The 13,344-nt window shown below is 35.3% G+C and overlaps 1 protein-coding gene and 2 pseudogenes across 1 annotated transcript; all 3 read right to left on the bottom strand.

The window, feature by feature from the left end:
* Positions 1-3,485, bottom strand: part of LOC120173338 — a 52,299-nt pseudogene extending 48,814 nt beyond the window's left edge.
* On the bottom strand, positions 3,167-8,353 carry LOC120173426 (chaperone protein dnaJ A6, chloroplastic-like). Its single transcript, XM_039180609.1, has 9 exons — positions 8,260-8,353; positions 6,814-6,976; positions 6,251-6,392; positions 6,010-6,067; positions 5,236-5,278; positions 4,689-4,737; positions 4,502-4,582; positions 3,525-4,391; positions 3,167-3,462 (listed from the first exon to the last, which is right to left on the bottom strand). Exons 2-8 carry the CDS (start codon positions 6,918-6,920, stop codon positions 3,531-3,533), a joined length of 1,341 nt encoding a protein of 446 aa, XP_039036540.1. The 5' UTR covers positions 6,921-6,976; positions 8,260-8,353; the 3' UTR covers positions 3,167-3,462; positions 3,525-3,530.
* Positions 8,354-11,550: 3,197 nt separating this feature from the next.
* Positions 11,551-12,829, bottom strand: LOC120173376 (annotated as a pseudogene).
* Between the last annotated feature and the right edge of the window lie 515 nt (positions 12,830-13,344).

Raw genomic sequence — 13,344 nt, 5'->3', positions numbered from 1 at the left:
ACGTCGTTCGGGAGAGGGTATTTATAACCTAAACCGGCTGGCCCTACGGGCCAGCTTCTCATTTCATTTTCTCTGTTCTCTCTCTAACAGAGAGAACAAATTTCTCTCTGCCCTCTCTCTAGCTTCCCTCATCGGAGGGAAGCCGGTCACCGGACGGCAACCGTGTGCCGCCGTGACTGTCACCGCCGGCCACCGCATCCGGTGGCCGGAAAATTTTATTCTTTACACCGTTAAATAGATCGGAACGTCCTAAGGACGTTTCCGGTGCTCTTTTTCCTTAAAAAGCTCCTAATCGGAGCAAATCTACAAAAGTACCTTCGGTTTTTTGTTGTATCCGGCGACGGTTGGGGTTCTCCGATGATAATAAGTTTCTCTTCTTTCTTTTTCTTTTCTTTCTTTTCTGTTTCTTTTCTGAATGGTTGTTGAGATCGTTGGTATATATATATTTTTTTGTATCTTGTTTCTCTGTATCTCCTTTTTTTTTGTCTCTCCCTCCTTCCTTTTTTTTTTCAGGTTCGGGTGGTGGCTTTTATAGCCACCACCGGTGTGGCCATCGGACCGGTCCGAAGAGGGGGTCTCGGTGAGTCACCGGACTACCAGTGGTGACTCACCCCGTAGCCATGGCGTGGACGGCTGGCGTTGGAGCTTCTGGAGCCTTCGGTTGGGACGTGGCAGCGGCGGAGGCGGCGAGAACAGCAACGGCGGCCGCGTGGCCCTAGGGTATCATACCCTAGGGTTTCCATCTGGAGCCATCTAGACCGTTGGATCTTGCCAGATCCAACGGCAGCAAGCTGAGGCGGCTGGGATTAGGGTTTAGGAAACTCTAACTAAAACCCTAAATGTTTTTGGGTTTCAGTTTGGTTTGGGCCAGAAACTTGATTTGTAATTAATTATTTTTTTAATAATATTTATATATGTATTTAATATATTTAATAATAATAATAATTATTATTATTATAATTATAATTATAATAATAATAATAATTAATTAATATGGGTAAAAAATTAGTATCTTCACATCGGATGCTAGTTTATATTAGCATGTTTCTTGAATCTTAAGTACACCGAGCAACAAGCTTTCAAAAGATTTCAAAAGGGCAACGAAAAAGGTTGCTAAGATATTATTCAGGACATACATTTTCCTATCCTGCAAACTTTTCAGGGGTCAAGTCAAACCTTAGGGCTTTTGAAAAAGGGGAAAAATGTGGTCCCAAGGAGGTGGGACAACCATTGGAGCAACGACCAGGTTCACAAAACAGCCTCCTAATTAGCCTAGCTAGATTTTTTGCCGTGCAAAGTACAATTAAAATTAAGAGGAAAAAAAGTTGCTCAAATATTGAAGCAAATGAAAAGAGAAAATGTAGCTTCTTACGTCCACAATGCCCTACAAAGTACAATTCAATGAAGGTCTAACAGCCAGTGCCTATAAGAATGAAAACTGCATACCATCAAGGCCCCACCCGATATAAAGTGGGGGTAATTCCAATAGAATCTCGAGCTGCAATGAAACTTTTGTCACGAGTGTCAAGGAGGACAAATGAGAACAAGCCATCCAGCATGTCCACAAAATCTTCTCCATATTCTTCATACTGAAAAGAGTAAGTAGCCAAAATTGATATACAGGATGAGCAATCACTTCACAAGATGAAAATGTTCTGAATAACTAACTTAAACATCCACTCAAGTACTTACAATATGAGCAATCACTTTACAGTCACTTCCAGTTCTGAACTGACGGGACTTCAGCTTTTCTTTCAATTGATTATGGTTATAATCTCTCCATTAACCTATAATCTTCAAGCAAACATGAAAGTAAAATCAAACATTGCATTCTAACTATGGCTCCAACTGATTGTTATTTTTTGTTGCTAATTATTTTTTTCTTATTTACATTTTTTCCAATATTATAATATAAAGAAAAAGCAAATGACAGAAAATAAAACCATAATTGATAACAAAAAAACAAATGCAAAATCATATACTTATATCTACACGTCAAAATGAAAAACCAGTTATAACATAACACATGCATGAACCTTTGAATACTATATATAACCTTAACTTTAGTTATTGAAAATATTATTTACTTTCATGTCGAAAAAAAAAACATTTTACGCTAAAAAAGAATAGCATAATATTATAAACTAAAAAAAATAGATAATTTATTTTCATGATCATTCCATGGTCGAGAAAAAGAAAGTATACCATGACAACAATAGTCTTATCCTCGTTATAAAGGGGCTGGTCGCCTGAAGCCGGATCTACGATAGCTAAATGCTGATGAGCAAGGTAACAATCTCGATGGCAATATAGTCCACTCCAATTAGGACCTCTATGCCTCAATCTACACTCTCCATTTCAATCAAAATCAATAATCATTTTCGTCTAAAGACAAACAAAATTGCTAAAAGACTAAAATATCAACATCACCTTCGAGACAGTTCGATGATGCGGGAGCGTTTAGATTGAGAGTTGTCAACGTAGCCTAAACGGCAAGTATTCCACACATAGCTGGCGTTACGGAATGGAAGGCCAGCGGAGGCTGTTGAGAATGGAATCTGTAGGAAAACGCGAGTGGATTTTGTAATTTAAATAATAGAGGGTCCAATCACAGCCGCCAATTGTTTTTTGGGTACCAACAGCCGTTGATATTGACTAACTTTTTTATTTATATTCCCTTTCTGCCGTTCACCAAATTTATGGAGGGATTACGGATAAATTATTTATTAGGGTTTTGGAATGTTGAGGAATTTTTTTTTATTTTTTCTTGTGGATTCTGGATGGTAGGGTCAATGGTTTGTGAATTGGAATCTTGGAACTTTTACGTTATAAATTATCATCTGCTACGTGGAGTAATATCTACTTCGTGCACTTCATCACCTCTTGGTTCATGACATAATTTCTTAATTTTCACTTGCTTTTGACCGTTTGAACTAATAATAGTATCGATTTTAAATTTACTTAATAACATTATAAAAGTAGGGTAAAATAAAATTATGTCAAATTAAAATTAAAAAAAGAAACCTAAATTTCAGTGCACTAGAGCTTTCCTTTTAATGTAAAATTGAAATTTGGCAGGAAAAAAAAACATACTTGATAATAATGAGAGTTAGCTTTTTAGTATGCATATGATTCGTTACTCACTCATTGATAACTAACACAAAACTTAAGGGGAACACTGTAGCCCAAATTTTAGTTCAATCTCAAAGAATAGTTTAATAAAAGAAATTATAAAACAGAATCCATGAGGTAGTTTGAGCTAAGAATCAAAGTGGTACGTGTCTAATTCTTCATCTCCTTTTTCACCTCCTTTCCTATAAGATTCTTCATATTGGACACAGCTATCACAATATAATCTTACCTATCACTACAAATTTCAGCAACTGTCCCCTTGTGCAGTTGCGAGCTTTTGAAACTACAAGATGTTCTATGCAAGTCTCATAGTTCGAACCTCGGAAGCTGAATATACCAGATGGTGAATACATTTTCCCAGGCAGCCACACATTGTCGGTGTATACGATAAACATCAACTATCTCCTACTGCTTGCCGCCTTGTCCTTGTTCAAGTCAGCAAGCTCCTCAATAAGCTTCCTCTCTTCACTGCTCAATCGTTTCGGTATTTCAACCTGTACGCGGACCAACTGATCACCCCTCATGTTGCTTTTATTTAGAACTGGGACACCTTTCTTTGCCATTACAAGGGTGGTGTTAGGCTGCGTCCCAGCTGGTATCTTCAAATCAACCATACCATCCACAGTTGGAACCTTGATTGTTGTTCCCAGAATTGCATCTATGTAAGACACTTTGCAAGTATACAATATGTTGGTATCATCTCGTTTTAGGACAGGGTCTGGTATAACTTCAATAACAACAAAGAGATCACCAGGAGACCCACCTTTCTTTCCAGCATTTCCTTCAGACCGAACCCTTAAACGACTACCGGAATCCACACCAGCCGGAACTTTCAAACTGATTCTCTTTGTTCTCCTTACCCGCCCGTCACCAGAACATGTATTGCACGGGGTAGAAATTTCCCCCGTCCCACCGCAAGAAGAGCATGTCATTACCTGCTGGAAAACACCTAATGGAGTCCTTGCAGATGAGATAACCTGACCTTGCCCACCACACGAAGTACATTTCGACGCTGTTGTACCAGGTTTTGCACCTGACCCGTTACATGTTCCACAGCTTTCTAGTCGGGTTATCTCAATCTCCTTCTCAACCCCAAAAACTGCTTCCTTAAAATTCAAAACAAGACTGTAATATTCATCCTGCCCATCAACTGCTCTACTCCTGGAACTTGGGCCACCCATGCCCATGCCGCCCATGCCACCCATACCGCCCATGCCCTCAAACAGCGACTCAAACAGATCAAAAGGATTGCTAAAATCCTGAGAAAATAAACAAGCCATCAATGAAACAAAATGAATCATTGAGAGAAGCCAAGGAAAATAATTTTGAAATAAGTTCTCCTTTTTCAGAATTGTTCACGTTAACTTACCCCCATTCCCATACCAGCACCTTTAAGTCCAGCCTCCCCATATTTATCATAAAGAGATCGTTTCTCATCATCAGACAAGACCTAAGCAGTACATTGCACACCATGATCATTAGATGTCATATGACCATAGTCACATGCATTAATTGTATAAAAGAAGCCAATCGTAAGCACAACATGGAACTCTTACTTCGTATGCATTGCTAATTTCCTTGAACTTCTGCTCTGCCCCTGGATCTCTGCAAAATAACATATGATGATTAGAAATTGAACAAATGAAGGAAAAACAGATCAACTACTCAAACATGGATTTAAGAAAAAAAAATTTAATTAGCACCAACAAACTGTTTTGGAAGACTTCAGAGAAGATATCTGACCAGAAGGCAGAAATCTACTATGAGGATTCTACATTTTCTCCCTTTCATCAATCATATTTAGAAATATATGAAATATATGGATACAAACTCAACAAATATCGAAGTTGGGGAAATCTATGATTACTATCCTATTTTCTCTTTCTTTCAACAGCCACATTCACTTTATAACCATTATTACAACTAGCTGAGTCATCTCACAAATTTTTATCGGAACCATATACAACTAGAGTTCAAGTTTCCTGCCACTGAACATTACACGTGCATTTACCACATTATGTCAAAGCCTTTAAATATAATATGCAAAAGTGAACCGTACACGACCATAATAAAAGGCTAAGAAGTGCAAGGTTAACAACTGACTTGTTCACATCCGGATGATAACTCCGAGCAAGCTTTCGATAAGCTGCAGCAATAAAAACACTGAGATAATATAACACGGGAGATAAAAGCAAAAAGTAGCAAAAGAAACAAATAAACAGCTAAGCCACTTAGTTTTGGAGTACCTAAGAAAAAGGAAATCTAATTTACATAATTATCAGTCATTTGTACATACAAGTACACCGTTGAGTCATTTTAAATCAAAACAAGGAAAGCATAAATTTTTCTTATAGTTGGGACACCTAAAAGATACTTCCTTTTGAACAGCAGGAGCTTTCAACACAATATCATCACCACTTGCCAACTCATCCTATTAGACTTAGTCTTTCATTTCTCTCTAAGACTTGCAAGCACTCATTTTCTTCCTCTTGAAGAGTAAGAAAATGCCTCACTGTTATCACATAAAACAGACCGATTTTCAGCTTCTATACATGCCTGATATGTGTACCTACTTATATCATAGAATGTATCTTTAATTTCTCTTCAAATCCATCCATCCATCCATCCTCTCTAAATTCCTCTTCCCTTTATATCATTAAAACCTAACCTCCCTGAAAACTGAAGGTTCGGCAATAGTGTTAACTTTCAATGCAAAAATCCTTAAAGATGGATAAACTTTAATTTCAATAAGCTGCAAACCACAAACAGAAATAAGAAATAGACTAGCAAACTAAAATAAGCACATAAATACCCCACAATATCATATAGGAAACAAAATAGAACAGTTGCTGAAAAAGGTACGGTAAGTCATCATACCACTTTTAATTTCGGATTTACTTGCATTTCTTGACACCCCAAGGACAGTGTAATAATCCTGCTTATTACAATGCATGATAACATTAAATTGAGAATGGAACAGAAAGCAGGATATCAACTACAGCAAAAATAAATGTTTATCCCAAAATTTTCAAAATATATAATTAATGGAAAAAACCATTACAGCCCTCCACTTTCACACGCACATAGAAAAGTAGAATAAGTGGAGGTTTATACTCACAGTTTCAGCTCTAACAATGAACCGTGATCCCCTACGACGATGTGATGTTTGATATGGCCCCATATAGGATAATAATGGGAAGGAATCACGTGAAAATAAGCTTGAACTTGATCCTCCCAGATACCTCATTATACATGTTACTCTACAAAAGGGTAATAAAAACCTAAATTATTCTTCAATTAATACAAAAAGTTAGACCATTATGGGTGGCGATAACACAATATAAATCCCCACTTCTCTCTTTGGCACTCAAACTCATCCCCCCTCCATTTCTTTCTTTTTGTAGTCAATAAAACAATTATAGCCTAACAAAAGAGAAACTAAAAAGGTGGGAAATTTTTCATCTAATCATTATGTTCACCAAAATGATATGCATCAAAATTTCATAAATGCAATGCATATTGATGCAGAAACCATAAAATAAAAACCATAACTAGTAATGACATAGCAGATTCCGCAATTCCATGTTTATATAAAGCTCTGAAAGAAAATAATTGATGTCGAACAATCAAATTCAGTAATGTCCCTTCCATACAAAAAAAAAAGTTGACCAGAAAACTTACCCTGATTGGGCTGACACTATTCGATTTGCGACATTGGGTCGTACAATAAATTGAGGACGAATACCCCACTGGGCAACACAGGTACTTCCACAAGGTAATATTGCCATCCAATACGAGGATTGACAAACTGATCTCAAGTTTATGCCAAATGACCTTTGGCAGGCTGCAATAGGTAAAAACTTAAATTTCAGTGTAATCTAAAATGAAAGGTAAGGTAAGAAAAATCATAGATTGACTGCACCATCATACGATGTAAGCTCAATACAATGCATCCTTGAAAAAATAAAATAAAATAAAAAGTAAACCAATAAGACTTCCATTTCATCTATCATTGATGGAAATACCAAAAGGGTTCCATTTTCCAATCAAATTAACGCCAGAGGATATAACAGTTATTCTAATTAACAAATGTTCACATCAACTCAAACAATCATCATACGTATGACAAGACTAAATAAGATAAAACAAAATAAACTGGTAGAATCCTAGTATGGAATCTTAGCCTAAATGCTTGCTTTTAACAGGTCAAAAATCATAATTAGAAGCCGTTGTATAGAAAATATGAGCTTCTACTGTAAAGGCCATGTATTTCATTACTTGCCATGATACGCACGCTAAGAATTTTATCACTATAATAATTAATAAAGCCACTTCATTTTCGTACTTGAGGCTACAAAGGATTGAACCAGATCGCTGGAACTAAGACTCCAACATCCTACTAACAAACTACACAGCAGTTGGCAACACTTCAATAAGGCCACAATTACCCTTAACAGTGGAAAAGCCTAAGTGACCGAAACAAATATGAGCAGCAACATTCGAATGGTGTGCTTTGCTCACACTAAAAAAACTAGTTTCAAATACTGCAACATCAACAAAACTTTATCAACCATTTTCTGGCCCCAGCATTGAACAACCTATTCTGATTCAAGGTTAATGCCCAACTTGATTTCTTTTCTGGATTCATGCCGTCAAAAGCTTGTTTTCATTTATATGTATGTTTGTGTATTCATTTCCTTAAATATTACCAATGCTTGTTGAATACATGTTTTTCCCCAAATTATTCCTACTACTCAACCATTCTATCCAAACCCATTTCTTTCTTCCTTTAGTAGCAAAAAGGCTCTCCCTCCCCTTTTGGTGTTTCAAACAAAATACTTATCCAATGCTAACCAAATTAATGCAAGTTTTGTATCAACTAGGGTCAACAATCCATCAGCGAAAAACCAAAACTGTCAAACAAAACCTTATAAATAAAAGAATAAATATAATAAAAAAAAGCACAATAAATGAAAATGAGTGTCAGACATAAAATCGATATAATATTAAAATTCTCAATGCTTACGCCGTAGTTCAACAGCTAAAACAACCCGGTAACCCGAGTTTAAAGCAAAATAGAACTACAAATATAGCGATTGAATCAAAATTCAGGGGAAAAGGTCGAACCTTGTTGGCTCCAAAGTGGCTTGTTCTCTATGAGGAGGAGGAGGAGGAGGATAGAGAGGATACAGTGAGGCGCTTTTGCAGAAGAACAAAAGGCAGGAGAAGGATGAGGTTAGAGTCTCTAAATGTAGGGTTTTTATTCTCTGATTTGCTTGGTAGATTTGTGTCATGTTGCTCTATTCATTTTTCACCGTTGGATTGATGCAATGGATTATGACGTTTGCCAACGTTTTTCCCCTTAATTAAACGATTATATTTTCAAGGTGAAATTACATGCCGGGTCCCTCAATTAAACGATTAAATTCATTTCTAATCGGATAATTTGTACGAAGTATGTTAATAATTTAATGAAAATTAAAGCAAAAAAGAAACGTTCCAGAGAAATGGTGGGAGCCTTGGAGGAGTGGGCATTTCTCTATGAAGCAACCATTTTTATATACTAATCTTGGATCTAATCATAATCCTACTTAGATAGATGAAAAGGAAATAAAAATCTTATAAATTTAGAATTCGTGATTTGAAAAAATATAAAAGAATAAAGATTAATAACTGGAACAACAAACCAAATATATTTTCTGTATGAAGCAACAAAAATTTATATCAAAATTCTTCACCTTTGTCATTTTTGTTCAAAAGCCTACCAAGCTTGACTTATAGCACAAAGATTACAGGCAATTTATTACTCCCTCTTTTTGAATAAAAATTCAAAAGAAATGCATACATCAAAGTTGAAAGAAACCTCGCTCCCAAACACAATTAATAGAATATATAAAATCATTAAATATTAAATTAAAAATAAAATAAATATTCTTAAAAAATACGAGTGGGTCTAAAATAGAATTTGGATTAGACATTAACAAATATATATTAAATTCGATAGAAATTTGACGTCCATTTTTAGATTTAACCGATGAATAAAAATAAAATATAGTATTAATTTTATACATAAATGAGACCGACTCAACTCATGAGGAACTCTAACTAATTGAAAAGGAAATGTTACTATACTGTTTAGATAATATTTTTAATTCCAAAATTGTGTATTGAAATTTGATGTCATGAAAAATAGTTTATAAAAGAAAATAATGATATTAAATATAGGCGTTTTTACCCAAAAATACCCTAAAAATAAAATATTTCCGATGAGTTATCTATTCCCAAATATTTTTTAATCTAACACCTTTTTGGAAGAGAGAGAAGATTTCCCCTTGAAGGCGTATCCCCTTGGGAGAGCTTTACCCGAGTTTTGGATTCCTGGAAGGTGCATCCCTTAGGGGCGCCTTCCCATTTTTTATTATCTTATTAAATAATTTTTTTGTTCAATCATTTTTTATTATTTTTGTTTAATTAATTTTTGTATTCAATAATTTTTTTATTTTTTTATTATTTAATTGTAAATTTATTTAGTTTATATTTATTATTTGCAGTTAAAAAATGGAAGGTGGGATGTTGTGATTGGATGTTTATCATATTTCGAATCATTTTGCTAATATCATAAAAATATGAAACTATATTCTTTTCAAGTTTTTAAATATTAGGAAATCAATAATGTATTATTTAAATTGTTAGAATTTATTTATTAGAATTACAAGATATCTGATTACTCATTTACCAGAACCCGGGGAAAGGAAAACCTGGGGATGCGCCTTCTATGGAATCCAAAACAGGGTAAAGTTCTCTCCCGGAGATGCACCTTCAAAGGAAAATCTAAAAATTATATCCTCTCTTCTTCTAAGATGTTTTTCATCAAATGCGTCTCTTTCTCTCTGTTCCAAAAGGATGTTAGATCAAAAAAAATTTTAAAAATGATGAGTGATCGGAAATATTTTATTTTAAGGTGATTTTTTTGGTCAAAATGCCTTAAAGATAAACATACAGCATGATTAGATTTATAAATACACGTATAACTAGATAGTTTTATAATATAAAAAAATATACGTAAGAGTTTTTTTTTCTTTCGTAGAGTTGTTATATTTACAATTGCTAATGAGAAAGGATTTGAAAAATCCTTGAACTTGTCCCCTATTTTTGCAGGCTTGGACTCTGAGTTGCTCTGATTTTCGGCTTTATTAAATAAAAAAAAACTCCCAAAAATCATTTATTTAAATAATAATTCTCAAACAACATTAATTGGAAAAATATCTAAAGCCTTAACACGTCGAACTATCTCATCTCCTACAAAACGTGTGTCAATGCCCAGCGTTCTATAAGACGCAAGACTCCTCCAACGTGAAAGTACTTTTAGACGATGTAATTTAATATTTTAAAAAATAACCTCACGTTATGCACAACGTGAGACTCCCAAAGTATTCAATTGATCAAGTTTAGCAATCAAATAACTACCTACGTACTTGTTATGATTCTTGTTTTTTTTAATAATGGAGCTACTTTATTTTGTAACATATTACTTAGAATGAATTTTAACAAGTTTTGTTTGTTTACTACAATAGTGTTTTTTTGTTATTTTATTATATATTTTACAAAAAAATTAATGATTAATTTAAATTCATAAAGGAATTTATTTTTTGTTAATAACGTCGTTAGACCTCACGTTACACAAATTACGAGGACCTTTCAACAGACACGACTCGATGATGCTTCGAATTCTCTGAGTGTCGAGACGTTTCAAATTCTCGGGGACCTTGTTTTATGCATAACACGAGTATTTTTTTTAAATATTAAATTATATTTTCTGAAAAGTATTTTTACGTTGGAAAAGTCTCGCACCCTATATAACATGAAACCATGATACACATTTTGTAAGACGTGAATTAATCCTATGAGTACGGAGTACTTTAACGATCAATGTTGGTTGGGGTTGTTTTTTCAATAAAATAATAAATGGAATTTTTTATCTAATATCGCCATGATTTTACGCATTGCTGCTTGAAAAAGGCAATGGACAATGTCTGATTTCCTTTATTATACGATCTTCATTTGAATATTGTAAGGTGTATGTATTAGATATATATATTAGATAACCAAGTAAAGGCAATAAGAAATCGTGCCACCAAAACTGTAAATAACAAAGATTGCACCAGTGTTTTGACTTTTGATGATTATTGCATTGATATTTTATATATGATAGACAATTTTCTTCTGCAACTTTGATGCCAAAGCCAAACTAAGCTTGAGACTGGAGAATACATACATAAATTCCACATGTTTGAAGCATGCTTAATCTCTATAACGAATGCCTTCATCTGAATATGAAATGCTGCGAATGATTTTCTTCAATTTAATCGAAAAACATGGAACAAAAAATCTTACAAGACATTATCCTCTTTGTTTTTGCATACCTTTCAATCTGTTTTACAGCCATTGCTACAGTTTCGAAGCAGGAAGTGAATGAATAAGGAAAGATTTGAAGTGCTTGTATAACTCTTTAGGCTTCTCTACATTGATCGCATGCCCTGCATTCTTTATGATCACTAGTCCTGCATTGTCTCCCAGATGCCTGCACGAGCAGCTCACTATTACAACGAAAACAAATTTCAGACTCAGGGAAAAAGGAAACCCAAATACGATATTAGTTACCTTTTCAATCTGTTTGCCAATTCCAAAGGGAATATTTGGTCATGTTCTCCCCAGATTATTAGTGTTGGCTGCACATAAGAACATCTTTTACTCAGTAAAGACCCCAGAATAGAAGACCACCAAAATTGCAGGAAAAACCGTCATAATCTGAGTTATCTTTGGAAGATCCGACAGCTTTCGGTCCTTGTGTAATGCTTGGATCAATTCTTTTCGCTATTGAAAATACTCTCTGCACATTTCCTGCCAACAGAATCGAATTCCGGTATAAACTTAAGACGATCATGTTATAAGACCACTATTTCAGGGGAAAAACACCAGAAATGTGGTCGAAGAAGAACAATGATTCAAAAGAATTAGAGAAGCTTCACTTATATTGATGAAATCGTTTAGAAAGCAAGTGGGAACTCCTTTAGCAGGCTTATAAAACGAAATCTTCATCAGTTCCCTCATCTTTTCCGGCTTTTGGGGCAACAAAATACTAACAGCCTCATCCACACTCTTCACTTTAAACATCCCTTCGTCCATATCTTTCTCTTCCATACAAACCCCAGCGCAAACACAGCACCAACTTCTCCACTGTCTCTTTAAACTGCGCCGCCATACTATAACCGACAGAGCCGCCGTAACTGATCCCGATAACGTTCATAACGGTAATCCCATGGGCATGCATGACCCGCATGACACACTGATCCTGGAACTGCTCGGAACGTTCGGGTCGGGTTGTGTAGGAGTCGCCGAAGAAGAGAAGGTCCGGGACGTAGACGTTGAATCGGGACATGAGGGGTGAAATGAAGTCGTTCCATATTTCCATTGCCACATTGCGTTGGCGCCTATGCCGTGTATGAGGAATGAAGTGGGCTTGGATTTGATGTGAGCTTTTGGGGCCCAAACGTGCATGACGGTGCCGTCGCCGAGATCCGTTTTCGATGACCGGTGGCCGGCGTTGGAAAAGCTGTAGCGGAAACACCAGTCCCTCGTCGCAGTCAAGCTGAAACACTTGGTCATTTTTTTTTTTGTGAACGCAAAAATTAAATCAAGAAGAAAAGAAGACGGCTTTAAACCAGAAGTCGAGGGATTTTGTTGGTTTCAAGTAAAGCACCAACCTTTTCTATAGTTGCCCCCCCCCCCAAACAACGAATTCAGTTTACTGACAGACGAAGTAAAATGTCCCATTTCAGAGTTAGGTATAGATTTTAACTTGGCTAAACTACACAAATAACCATTAACATTTGAGTAAGTTTTTTGTTTTTTCCATTGGAGTTTCAAAAAAAAATTAATCACTAATGTTATTGATTTATAATAAATCGGCCACTTAACGTTAACCACCGTTATTGTGGGTGATGGAAAGTTGGTGTGTAATTAAATGCTGATGTGGCACCTATTTTGACTCCTACCACGGTCAATCTCCTTTTACCCAAAAGCTAATGTCTAAAACCCCTCATGTCAGTAGTTAACGTGCAATATCAGTTTTTTGTCACCCATAGTAACGATTGTTAATTTCAAGTGATTGATTTATTATAAATAGATAATATTAATGATCAATTTATTACT

The sequence above is a fragment of the Hibiscus syriacus genome, unplaced genomic scaffold (assembly GCF_006381635.1).
Source record: "Hibiscus syriacus cultivar Baekdansim isolate YM2019G1 unplaced genomic scaffold, ASM638163v2 tig00111947_pilon, whole genome shotgun sequence".
Taxonomy (NCBI): domain Eukaryota; kingdom Viridiplantae; phylum Streptophyta; class Magnoliopsida; order Malvales; family Malvaceae; genus Hibiscus; species Hibiscus syriacus.
Note: the sequence above shows the minus strand (reverse complement) of the source record. Positions and strands in the feature narration are given on the sequence as shown.